This window comes from Pholis gunnellus (assembly GCF_910591455.1).
Source record: "Pholis gunnellus genome assembly, chromosome: 2".
NCBI lineage: Eukaryota > Metazoa > Chordata > Actinopteri > Perciformes > Pholidae > Pholis > Pholis gunnellus.
In genome coordinates, this window is record NC_136536.1 from 21,263,342 (window position 1) to 21,277,459 (window position 14,118).

At 41.5% G+C, this 14,118-nt stretch overlaps 1 protein-coding gene across 1 annotated transcript in view; it reads right to left on the bottom strand.

Moving 5' to 3' along the window:
* Nucleotides 1–14,118, bottom strand: part of LOC306709484 (MICOS complex subunit mic25a-like) — an 80,545-nt gene that overhangs the window by 13,624 nt on the left and 52,803 nt on the right. The window contains exon 7 of the mRNA XM_079177658.1: nt 10,265–10,400. Within this exon, the coding sequence (XP_079033784.1) occupies nt 10,265–10,400 (136 nt within the window). The remainder of the gene's footprint in view (nt 1–10,264; nt 10,401–14,118) is intronic.

A 14,118-nucleotide genomic window follows, 5' to 3' on the forward strand; every position in this document is an offset into this window, starting at 1 on the left:
TTCGGACTCGATCCCGCAGCACTTTATAATCCATTACAGCTAATTATCTTGTTGACAAACACAACTTGTTGAAAAAAAAAATGAAAGATGAACAACGTCCTTGGTACTACTCCACTTCTAAGTATCCATAACACATGGGAAATAAAACTTTTGGTCAATAGACATTCATCACTACTCTGAGCATTTGCACTGCTGTGTTCTGGCAAGTCTTAAGTCAACTTTTGTTCAACACTGTGAGCTTGGCTGGAAAAGAAATAAAGCAAAGATTATTCCTTAAAGCTTTTTCTTTTCTTGTCTGAAGGCAGTCACAGCTAATGAGGCACAAACAGACCTTCAGCTGAGAGCAGAAGAGAATGACTAAAGTGTGCTCCAAATGAACGTTACCTTTTTATGAATCGATTCAACGCCTTTGCAAAAACGGTGGTAAACTACTACTGAACAATTTGTTAAGATTCAAGATTTTCATTCCTGTTTTCTCCAGTGGGCAGGAAGTCACGCTGGGTTAAAGCACAGCCACAAATAGAATGTCAAAGGATAAAAAAAGTGCTATCTGCTCTGCGGTGAATCAACTTTGTAGAAAAGTTCTGCACTTTGAAAGAAGATATAAAAACGCTGCAAGACTTTAGCCCCAATTAAAGCAACCTACTCTAATTTAGGAGCTTGGTGTGAAACCCCCACGCATGAGTGTTTAATCTGAGATGGGTTCTCTCCGAACAAATATAAAAATTGGGGGAAACTGTTCCTTAATTAGGCCTAGTTTAAAGAAAGCTACAAGACACTTTGTAATATTTATTCATGCATACCAATGAGGTGAACGTGGAGTTTGACTACTTCTGCGCTTCATGAATTTTGTGTCAAAAATCGAGGAGTATGTCAGTGAAAGTGTGTGTGAAACTCTCTGTGTGTGTGTGTGTGGTCAGTAGCAGGTCCAGCAAGCAGCTGAAACCGCTCATTCTTCTTCATTAGTGTTGACTGCTGAGGGGCCCACCATCTATTCCTCCCTCTGCATCTTTAACATCCTGCGTCCATCTCTAACCCTTCCTCCATAACCACTTACCATGTCTTCACGGCATCCACCCATCTTCCCCTTTTACCTCCCCGATACTCACCCTTTTCTCCCAGCATCCTCTCCCTTGTGACATGAGCCTCGTGCCCCCCCCCCCCCCCCCCCTCTACCCTTTCCCTCTTTCTCTCCCCTCTAGCGCATCTGTCCAAGTCTTTCTCCTCCATATTTTTCCCCATCATCCCTCGTCTGCCTCCACCTCTGTTCTTCAACTGTCCACCTCCTCCTCTTCATCACTTTCTCCTCACATCTCCCCATTTCCTCCAATTGCTGTTTTTCAAAGCCCAACTGCTTTTCTTCCCCTCATATTTTTCTCCTCTTCCTTCCTCGCATTCATTCCTCCGGTTTATTGTCTAGTAATTTCTTCTCAGCTTTTCCCCATCAGTGCTCATCACAAGGTTCATCTCTCCTTTTTCCTTTCATTCGGCCAGTAGAAGGAAGTCCGCTCCATTATTTGTTTCACATAAACTGATCAACAGCTTCTGCCAGTCGACATTTAATCTCAGCCTTCTCTTCGGACCTAATCGTTTCTTGTCACGCTTTAGTGCTCCCTTCCCCTGCTTCCTATCTATTTTTTCTCTTTCTATGTCCAGTGTTTCTCAAGGCCTTTCCGTTCATGTCTTATCGGCCTTTCATATCTACCACCTCTATGTAACACTTTCTAGATCTCTGGTTATCTACAACAAGTTCTTCAAAGCCTTGTCTTTGTATTTCTTCCTTCAGTTTGTTTGTCTACATTTTTATCTGCCGGCAGAGAAGCTGACCTGCTGTGATCTTTGTACCGGCATGACTCCCGTTCAATCAACAATAAAACTGAAGGTAAGAGAAAGAAAAGAGAAATCAATAGCAGGTTTTATACTGCTGTGATTCACTGGCTCTGTGAGAGTCAGTTTGCATACAGATTGGCAACAGATACAGATGTATTATCAGTATTGTCAATGGGGTTTTCCTCTGAGAGTGGGCTTATCAAAGCTTGATGAAACTATTTTCTCTCTTCCCTTATCTTCTGGTGCGCCTTTCCACTGGGAATCATACTTGCGCACTAAGCATGCCTCGGTAACAGCACACGGCCTCCTGGACAACAGGCTGGCCATTTCAAATCACAACAGCGCTCCGAAAAAGATTTCCAATCCATCCCTCCGTGGGTCTCAGGAAAGCTCCTCTGCATACACTACAAAACTGCCCTGCTCAAATGCACGGCCACCCCCCCCATTTACATAAGTGAGAGGGACAGAATATTGCAAAACACTTCTCAGCACATAATTGCAATGCAGTACATCCGTCGATACCACCGACATCGGAGATGTTCCAAAGATAATCAATTAGAGCTACTTTTTCTGTCGTTTTGTTCCGCCTACCAAACGGCAACTAAAAAGTTTGCCCGGTGTCATCTTTACAATGACATTTACATTTATGAAACATAATGGATTTAAAACCTAGAACCTTCACAAAAGCTTCGCTGCAAGGCTGTCAGATTGTTTTTTGTGCTTTTATACAGGTAGTGGCTCATAACCTTTTCTTTTCTAATGTAAGGTTTAGCCGGATTTTAACTGTGATTAGGGAGAAAATTCTACCACTCTTGAGTAAAGCTCCGTCTTAACACAGCACTTAATAAATCTGTTAAGTGGCATCTGAAGGACAGCAGACGTGACATGTCGTCAGTCGAAACTCCTCCGCTATTCGTAGCAGCCCCGGATGGTAATGACTGTCAACGGCCGAACAGTCCAACAAGCTGAATCATTAGCTAAGTACAAGAGGGGGGAATTAAAAGGTGTAAATGAATGCCTGACACGCAGGAGAGGGACAGTCAATCTTAATGCACCGGGTACTTTTGGAGAATGGGTTAGAGTGTGATAGCTGACAAAGCTGACATCTCATCAGAAAGTCCTCCTACTCCCTATTGCATCTCGTTGAGGCTGTCAGGGACCGGGGAGTTCAGCAACTTGGACAGTTTACGGGAGCACATAAGGCGAGACTACTAAACACAAGTGTAAATTTGTAATAAATCAATAAAACAGATAACACACATGCGCTCCGGAGCAACAAAAACAATATTCAGCCTCATTATTTCTACAACAGTTTACCCTAAAAATATTTTTTTTTTATGTTTTTCATTTTACCTGTAGTGCTATTTATTGATCTAGAATGAATAATCTAATCCAATCTAAAATGCATTTGAAAAACTCAACAGAATTTCCCTCTCCAGAATTCATCACCTGTAAACTTAATATGATCTACAGACCTCGTTGTGAGCGAGGGCTCAAAACTAATGGCGTCCCGCGCCGATTTCCCCGATAAGGCTTCATTTGTGAACAACTAATCTGCGTTGACATTGGCGGGACCAGAGCGGGTCCTAATTCCATTGACCCAAATTGAAGCAATCAACAGACAGAAGGGAAACAACAGGAAAGGGCTGATTTTAGAGAATCGCTCATAAATTCAAAATATATCCAGCCTCTGATAGCGCTACGTTCTTATGTTAGGGCTCTGAATAATAAATGGAGGTTCATTCTTTGATTTTGGCCATGTTGAATAGTCGACTATTCAGGCTCACCCCTATTGAAAACACATGCTTTCAAATCTCCTTTTCAATCAACCTGCTGCTGCCCAGCACTTTTCTCTCTGGTTGCTTCAGTTTCTCTGCCTCTCTCGTCTGACAGGCAGCTTTTAACTTGAGGAGTAACTCCCTTGGTATTAGACCCCAAAGCCTGGCATGTCTGTACTCCACAGCAGGGCATCGGATATATATGCGTGATTGTGTGTGTGTGTGTGTGTGTGTGTGTGTGTGTGTAGTTGGCCTTGCTGAAGGGGAAAATAACGTTTAAAGTTTCTGAGGTTTCAACTGTACAGCTGGCTAGATCCTGACCTCGCTGTAATTCCACATACAGTATACGTCTGTGTTTCGGAGATGCCGCTTGTAGCACTCATCCGTTTCCCTGTATATCCTTCACCTGCTCTGTCTCCTCTCCGCTCAGGTGTTTTCTCCATCCTCTCCAAATCTCTCTTTATACCTCGCCGTCACCGTTTCTCTCTCTTCTCCCCTTCTCTTCACTGGGAGCCGATCAGCATCAGAGCCAGGCTTTTCTCTGAGATTGGCACTAAATGACTGCAGAATCCTGCCGGGCATATAGTCGGTGTGTGCGTGTGTTCACATCTGAGAGGGCAGATAAATGCCTGGAGAATCCCACCGAGCGTCTGGACGGTGTGTATGCGTTACATGTAGCGTTGCCCACGTCAGGCTCAGCCTCCCAGAGGATAATGACTAGAAGTCGTCTGCTCAGTCTCTGCGGGCTCTGTGGGATCCTCCCCTCATTTGCCATCAGACGCACACGCATGGACACAAGCGCGCACAAAGACGGCAGTGTAACCCAGCAGGAAGACGTCTGTGATATGCAGGCCTGTCCGCTGACCCGCTGTGACACTGATCAAAACACATCACAGTCGCTTCTGTCGAGTCGGGAAAGACAAAACAAACAAAACTGGACCACATTTAGTCCACAATAATGTCATTTCTCGCTCGTTTAAAAAGCTGAGGAATGAAGGGACATCATTTGTTTTGCTTTCTCCCATCAGAAGCTTTCCATTTCATTCTTACGTTTTGATTAATTAAATAAGCAGTAGGCCAATTGAAGGGATTAACACTTAAATTCGTAATACAGAAGACATCTTATAAATAGGAGGAAAACAGAGATTAAATCAAATTTTCCCCAAGCTCAAAGCACACTGACTTTCTTTATGATGCACTCATTTAATATGCATTATAAAGAAGTACAAAATATTTCCCCAAGGTTTGTTGGACTCAAACATTTTTTAAATGATAAAAATGTAATCACTTCTTTTGCTGCATTTCTCTGTTGTACAACACAGAAAGGAAACGTAAAAGGTGTGATGCTCTAGTGCTGGATTCAAACTTAAGCACACAAGAAACTATTAAGCTCAGTGAACAACCCAAAAAATGACTTCTCGGTTACTGATTCGTCTTTAATTAGTAGACAACATTGGAGAAACCAGCAAGAGTAAGCTAGATTTTGAAAGTATCCAACCAAAAACACCAACTCTTTTCCAATGAAAGTAGCTAACCGCTCTAGCTCCAAACGTCGCTAAATCTAGTGAGAAAGTTGCCAAGTCGGCCAAAAATTATGAACGTGAACGAATATGGTTATTATTTGTGCTCACAGCTGTCAGGCTAGGTGACGGATTTAATAGAAAGTCAACAAGGTGCTATTTAAAAAAAAAGAAGAAAAAAAAAAAAAGAAGAGAACACTTTTGTCAGTAGACTTTACAGTTTGTCTGGTATGTTAAACTGAAATGTTATTCCAAAGGCACTTCCCGTTCTCCTTGTTCTATGCTAGCAGCTAGCTACTTAGCTCTATTTTCAATCTAGCTAGCTAGCAGAAGGCAGAAAATATACTTTTTAAATCTTTAGCTTAGCACAGGGGTCACTAATAGCTGAACCGTGGTCCGGACAAGTTTCCCGACTCCAGTGAGATTTAGACACACGGGAGAGACGAGGAAAGAGAACGAAGAATAAGAGAACTACGTGAGTCACAGAAGTTATTTCACATTAGGATCTCCAAAAAGAGGAAAGTGGTCAGAGAGACCAGAGTCTTCAACCAATAATGGACAGATTCTTGTATGTTAATTCTCCCCACGGGAAGTTTAAAACCAGTATGTCTCATATGTTCAGAGACCGTGGCGATAATTAAAGGCGGTAATGTGAAGCGCCACTACGAGACAAAGCAAAACTCTTTTTAGCCAACGTACCCACAGAAAACAAACAATCTAAGAGCCCAATATGATCAGAATCCTAACACATGAATTCACTGTCCAACAATGATGTTAACAGAGAGGAATAGAGCGGAAACAAGTGGTTTCAATAACCACAGAAAAAGTCCATGCACACAAATGTATCTTAATATCTAAATCTTAATAATTTATCTTTTTACAAGATGAGAAAAATATAAAATCGTCACTTCACACCTCAATGAACTGAATGCAATGTTGCAGGGCAATTCAGTGAAATACATTTTTCTACTTTATTTTAAGATGCATCCCTTATTTAAATAAAAAACTATTTCGTATTTAAGTTTATTTGTTACATTTAGTTTTACAAAGTTAGGAAAGCAAAGTCAATTCTAATTTTGCCTAAAACATAAAAATGATGCCTGTCTCTTTAAGACAGTGAGGCATACAGCTTATTAATTAAATACTGGTATCAGATCGGTACTCTTATCAGCTGATACCCAAAGCCCAGGTACTGGTATCAGGACTGAAAATGTTTGTTTGAAGCATCCCTAGCCTGTCGCCTTAGTTTTTCGGTTCTGCGTCATACAAAAACTTATTTATGGGTTCTTTGCCTTGTGTGCATCCCACTACAAAGCAGCTTTTGGGCATTTTTCTGTTGAAAATGACAAGGAGGCACCTTCACGCAATACAAAGTCCATGGAGAGCGATGAACTGTTTTCCCCTCCGGTGTGGGCGGCATTTCATTTTCTTTTTGTTACCATTGTCAGATGTGACTTAGTTACTTAGTTGGTCAATGCTACCATAATTAGAAAGCTGCAATTATACAGGACTGTCTCAGAAAATTAGAATATTGTGATAAAGTTCTTTATTTTGTGTAATGCAATTAAAAAAACAAAAATGTCATGCATTCTGGATTCATTACAAATCAACTGAAATATTGCAAGCCTTTCATTCTTTTAATATTGCTGATTATGGCTTACAGCTTAAGAAAACTCAAATATCCTATCTCTAAATATTAGAATATCATGAAAAAGTATACTAGTAGGGTATTCAACTAATCACTTGAATCGTCTAATTAACTCGAAACACCTGCAAGGGTTTCCTGAGCCTTGAAAAACACTCAGCTTGGTTCAGTAAACTAAATCACACGTATGGGGATTATCACAATATTCTAATTTTCTGAGACAGTCCTGTATATATATTATAATGTCCTGATATAATAATTTTAAATTTTATTTTGAAGCCAAGCAATAATGGTAATGCCATTTATATTTAATTTAAGTCTGCTGGCTCTACACGGTTATTTTGTTCAATATGATGAGTTGGAACATTTCTTTTTTTTTTCACGGTGTGTCAGGCCGTACTACATTAAGTAAGTTCACAATGTGCTCCGTAAAAGAAAACCAACAAGTCATCAGTGATAACCAAATGGTGATAGCTTCTAAAGACACATAATGGAAGAAGAACTTTATAAACTTTCAACTTGGAAGAAAGCCAGGGAGATGCCTCGGGGGCTAATCAGCAGGAAAGACCTTGATGTGTAGGTTAAAGCAGACTGCAATGTAGAGCTATACACACACACACACACACACACACACACACACACACACACACACACACACACACACCTACACACACACACACCTACACACACACACACACACACACACACACACACACACACACACACACACACACACACACACACACACACACACACACACACACACACACACACACACACACACACATTGTGTATGATCTGCTGTGCTCTTTTAAATACAGCCTTCAAAGAGTCTTCACTTCACTCCTCGTTATCTCACCAGCTAATATGATAAAGAAGATCTTACACACTCACAGGCGCACGTACGCACGCATGCACGCACGCACGCACGCATGCACGCACACACACACGCACACACCGGACATTTGACATCTCATAAGTGTAGAAATACAAGAAAACAAACGTCGGCTTAGCTGTATGTATATAAAAGTGTGTTTGTGTCTGCATGGGTTTCAGACAGAGACAAAGCTACAGATGCGATTGAAAGTGCACACACGTATAGGCAGCCACACACACACACACACACACACACCCACACACACACACACACTGCACCAGCACAAGAGCGGAGGAATCAAGTTTCAGTGAGCTGATTATCACATGCTGTATTACTGTATGCCAGGGGGAAGCCTCAGTGCCCCTGAGCAGCGCAGAGGAGATGTGAGCAGAGAGCACCATGAGGCAGAGTAATACGTTGTCCGGGTGCATGATGAGCAGCTACACCTTCAAATGCCTCTACTGTACAAACTTTTGGAAGGGCGAGCTTCCAGTACTCCACTCGCGCACATTTGCCTCTCTAACTTTCTCTGAATTTGTAACTTAAAACTGCTGCAGTGATGCACATACTTGAGGAGAGGAGCTCGTCTTCGCTTTTGAATAATACAGCAGTGGATCCAATTGAGGAATGTGGAATGCTGAAAGCGAAAGTACAAAGGCTAAACTTTTCTGAGTGAGCAGTGGTTTTTAAAAAGGCCGGATTTCTTGACTCAGATGGATGAAGACATACCGACATCAACTTAATTAATATTGCGTCAGAAGACGACATGAGACCCAGATCACTCTATTAAAATGTCATGAAGTTTGCTGCTTCGTCTATGGACCTATATCACCTGTGTCTTGGTGTCCTCCTCTTGTATAGTATTTTATATATTGTATTTGTATTTGTGTTTTTGTTTTATTTTTTTGCTATTTGGACTCATGAGTCTGAAATAAAAGTTGAATATAAAAAAATATGGAGCCCCATGACTGTCAACATGTAGTAAAATATTATCAGACAAGTCAAAATTATGAGTAAATCCAAAGAAATAAACACTGTTTGTTGAATAATTTAAATGGCGTAGGAAACAAAATCTACAGGTTTTCACCTCACTTTGTTTTACTCCATAGTTTCCCCTTTTCTGGTGAAAAAAATAGACCGGATGTGAAATAGGAAAGTAAAAAAAACTGAACGCAAAATGAGCTGGAAGCTAAACACATAGTATAAAACAAATAATGTATAGGTTTTAAACTATTTTCCAAACTTATTGAGCTTAATGAAAAGCATAAAGCTGTGTGTTCCTTTTCACAATCCATATTTTCAACTTGTCGGATAACCTCCTTCTACCTTTTGTCAGTTTTAAGACTCCATGTATCAGTCTCCAATAACTCACACAGCTTAATGTAACAACACAGAATAAGTATAATTCCTGTCTGCCTGGAAATAGCTTCATGTCATTGTGTTGTGCTATTTACAAGGTGAAACAGCAAAACAACACTGCAGATTTTAAAACTCACTTTGCAGCTAAAATGACACCAAAGATACAGTGAAAGAAATGGATTATATCATCAGCATCATATAAATATTTGCTTTGATGAGAGACACGGGTTAGTAGTTGAGTTTTCAAAACTTAAAAAATGCAAAAGTCTAACACACATAAACATAAAAAGAAGCCTTTGGGTTATTCAAACACAGTTACAGTCCACAGTGCAAGGCTTCTGTTAAACTCTCCTAGAGTTCTAATGATGAGACTGCACACATCATCGCTGCGTCTGACTGGACGACCCTGTCTGCTTTACTGGACATTAGGTGAACCGCTTCATATTTTTCTTCTATTCCGGCAGTGTTTCACTTTGTTCGTATTCAGAAAATATCAAAATGAATGTTGTCAGGGAAAATGTCGAGTTTTACTGCTTGTTTTTTCCGATGACAACCTGCCTTTTTGTTTTCTCCTTTCTCACTCACTTTCAATGATTGTGTGTCTGTAAACTACCTAAAATTAGAACTGAAAGGGCGAAGGCTGCGGTGACGAGCTGAACTGCTACAGAGGACTTATGTCACAGCAACCCGAACTGTGTTTGCCTTTGAAACGGTGTCATTTTCAGCATAAATAGGAAAACAAGTTTGGTAGCGCCGAAGAACTTGGATTTCATACTTTTAACATCAGACGCTCACTCTGAAAGCCGTTTCTAATGACAAGACTTTCCTCTGTGTTAAAACCTAAAGTGACAGCACTCAAACTCCGATCAATCTGATTTTTTTGGGGGGGGTCTTTAAACCCCCCACCCCCCCCCCCCCCCCCCCTCCCCCCTCCCACCTGAATAATCGTGAGAAAAATTGAATTTCTTTCTTTTACATCAGACAGTGTGCTGCTCTGAAAATATCATCTCTCTCCGTGGGAAACTTCAAAAGACACGACTCAGACTGAATTGTTATGTCCCCCCTGCTTCTTTGAAGGGCCATGTGAAGTACAATTTAATAAAATATTATGAGTCTTATTATAATAACTATGTATTTATTCTTTTTGGTTGAAAGTTGCTATTGATATGGCTTTAGAAAGCGATCCTCATAATTAAGGTATGATCTAGGATTGGCACAATTGTTGTATTGAGCCTTGTTGTGTTGAAGCTCTCACCTTCTTTGCAGCGTTGATACACCGCATGTATTCTTTGGCCAGGTCTGAACACCTTAGGGTCTGGTCTCTGTTGTCCCTGTAGCAAGATAAGATCTGAGCCTGTAGGCCAAGACACACCGGGTCGGTATTGCGAGACCTGCAAAACACACAAACACAGAAGGATGGAATTATTGAGGTGAAAAAACAACAACAACAAAAAGAACGTTTGATCCCCTTTTTTCTCACCGACGGTTTAAATTTGGGCCGGCAGAAAAATAACGGAGCCTGAAAAGCTAGATTCACTTTCAAATGGATGAAACCAAACAGATGAGGATCAACATCTAAAGCCTGAACATTGGACCAGATGCGTCACATCCACTCTTTGTGGATGTTCTGTCGATCAGGGTTTCATACATCACTTCGGCTTGGATTTGTTCAGGATTTTTAATGGTTGTGACAAAAAAGTGAGTTCTTTAAAGGCTATAATCTATGTTGTTGTATGGAACAATGGATCAGATACATGCATAAGAAACTCTCTCATAGTGTTTCCCTCAGCAAAAAACTTTTGAGAACCGACTTTAACCGGCCTGCTCAGTAACAGCCGACAGACGAAGTCAGCGACTAGCTGGTGAGCACAGTGAGAAGACATTTAGGAGACCAGGAGCCAGATATCTCCCTCAGTCGTTGCTGGAGACCAATGAGAGTCCGAAATGGCGACCAGAGTTTAAAAGGTGAGTTCATCTTAAACATGTATACATTCCTCAGGTGACAACAACTCTAAATGGATGATAATGTTGTGCCGTAACTGTTGGATGTGTAAATTATCAACTGTTTCCTAACAAGTTGGCCATATTAACTTAAAAGGAGGTGATATGTCAGTGTTGCGTTCATGGCCCGTTTCCACTGCACTCGAGTGGGCCAAAAATGACTATATCAGATGAATTAAACAAAAACTAATTATCTTGTGCTTAAAAACATTGCTAATTCGTTAAGCCATTCATTAAGAAGTATGTTTGATTACAAAGAGCCTTGATTCAGTGATTTGATGTCAACGTGACTGTTTATACACTGTCAAAAAATGTAATCCAGAGTATATTCGAGTTTCCCCATTTCCTATTGGGATACTTTCTAATTATGGTGCGTATGTATATGGTACAAATTTGAGAATGGCCACTGAAATGTGCATTAATATATGACTTTAAAAGATCTGTGTGGCTGGTCCAGTTCACAGCTTCCTCTGACTTCATGCTTGTCTTAGCTGAACAAAATAAAAAATTATTCAAAAAGAAGACAAAGAAGAAAAAAAAGAAAGAAAGAAAACAAACACACACAAGGATAAGTCTGACTAATTGAGGCAATGCAAAGATGGAAAACAATTAACAGCACCATCCACTGCAACCTGTTCAACAACCTATGGTGTGTTTCGTACGTGCCTCATCGCAAGTCGTGCAATTAGCGCCAAATCGCTCTTAATTGTGTGGGTAGGATCATCCTGATCAAATACAGCAGAAAAGTGTGCTCTGAGCGACTGAATGAGCCGTGCTTAATTTGATATGTGGGCTGTGTTATAATTGGTCTTTGGCTGTCTATCTGTGCGATTGTTAACTATGACAGGCTCGCTGCCTGAGTGCCTCGCTGTAATGGATTCTGACTGATTGAAGCAGAGACAAGCGAGTTAAGCACGCCTACGCAGGTATAGTAAGGGATGCGCACAAACGTACACACACACACACACACACACACACACACACACACACACACACACACACACACACGTGTATTACACCGTAAACATGAAAGCGCCACAAACTTGCGCACACACGCACACACACCTCCCTACACGCCGACACGTCGATCCCCTCTGCGCTGTGCTTGCGCACCCTCTCTGTGAGGAGCGTTTAACACCAGATTTAATTGAAAGCCATATTACAGGGTCTTTTTGGCTTTGATTCATGAAGGAGAGCTGACCCCCGCATTTCAATTACAGTGTATCCGCATCCACACGGGCGCTCACACACACTTTATCATCGGTATCATGGATGCAAAGACTGAGTTTTTCTGGCCATGGGTGATGGAGGTTAAAGAGGAAAATGAACAGAGATGGATAGAAAAACATATAAAGGAAGGAAGGGAGATAAAACGGTGAAAGGGAAGGAATGAAGCGGTATTTTGGGGCTCTCTCACGAGACCCATTTTAAAAAGATGACAACCTATCAGATTACTCTGTGCCCCCCCCCCCCCTCCCCACCTCCAATGCTGTATCTTGCCTGTTTAATCTGCCTTTTCCCACTTTTATTCTCTTTCTTCTCTCCAACTCACATCTCCTTTCTTACGCCTCCCACTCACCCACCCCCTCCTTTTCTCTCTCTCTCTCTCATCGCATTAACAACACAGTGAGGACGACCACAAAGCTCGCCATCTTTATCTCTCTCGGCGTTTGAGGCCGCCGAAGATAAGGAACTCTCCTTTAATTTGAAATAAATGGCCTTCATCAGGAGAGCCAAAGCCTCCTGATAGCGCTGCGTGGTTTATTAAAGGCGCTTGAAGCAGAAAATTGGCTCAGCCGCGGCAAAAGCTAAAGCTCTGTCCAAATGCTACACCAAATTGAAGGTGAGGTCTTAAATCAACAATATTAACTGAGCCGCTTACAAAAATAAATGTAGAGAAAGAAAGGTGTGTGTGGGGGGGGTTTAGCTGGAACGGGCAGCAAAGCAGCGTCCCTGACAGCCCGTCCAGCCACGTATGGGGTTGTTTTTAATGTGCGTACGTGCTGTGACAGCATTTTAATGCGTGTGTGGGAGCAAACATTTTTTGGGGGACAGTTCTCCACGCATCAGTGAGCGGTAAATGTGACAAAACATAAACAGTCAGATTAGTTGCTTAATTAATGGTGCTGCCCATTATTTTTAATCTCCGGCGGCGGAGGCGTACGGAAACACAGAGGCCTCAGACTTCTGGACCACGCCGACCAGCTTACCAAGACAAAAGAGAGGGAGCGACATGAAAGGGGAGGAATTGGAAAATGGAAAAAAGACACAAAACACAACACCAACTACAAAAGCCTCTGGCAAAAGCTTGGAGTCTGATAAGGAAGATGCCTTTATCGCCTCTAAACCATGCATCTCTCAGAGTTAGACTGATGGTTCTTTTTGTGCTCTCCTTAATGGCTTTGGCTATACATATGAGGCATTGTTTGTCCTACATGCCATGTTACTTCTATCCTGTCAACTACAAAGTATTGGTATCTGTGCTGTGTTTCAGGCAACCAATTAGTAAATCGTGTTCACATCTCACGGGAAGCAGCGCCCGAGGAGGAAAAATAAAGGGAATCCAATATTGTGACTGACTTGAAGGCTACAAAAAAAAACTTCTGTGAAAGTCTGCACATCGTGTTTGTGTGTCGACACATTGACACGGTATGAATATAGAGTCTCCTCGACTTTTTCTTTTTTACAGTGCCTGGCTGTGCATTCCAATGACAACAACTGCGTCTTTCATTGTGTGTTTAAACATTAGAGGTGGAAACAAATAAACTCCCCAATCGCAGTACAGGCACTTCCCCGAGTGGAACCCAAATAGCCGACTACCTGCCGCATTCTGGCAGCTACTTTTCTGTGAAGTGCAAAAGTCAGATTTTCTGGGGAGAAAGGGCAATTAAGGTTATTAACACAACTTTTAAACTCACTTATGGCTTGCTTCGTCTTATGACGGAAACCTGATGATGAACTGCAATCCAATTGAATTAAAACCCTAGTTTCATCAACCAATCCCGACCAGTGCGCTATGCGCTTTCACATCTTCAATCTCCACATTTTCAGCCTAAGAAGTAACAATATTTCTGCATCATGACAGTATCATGATAAATTTATTAACTG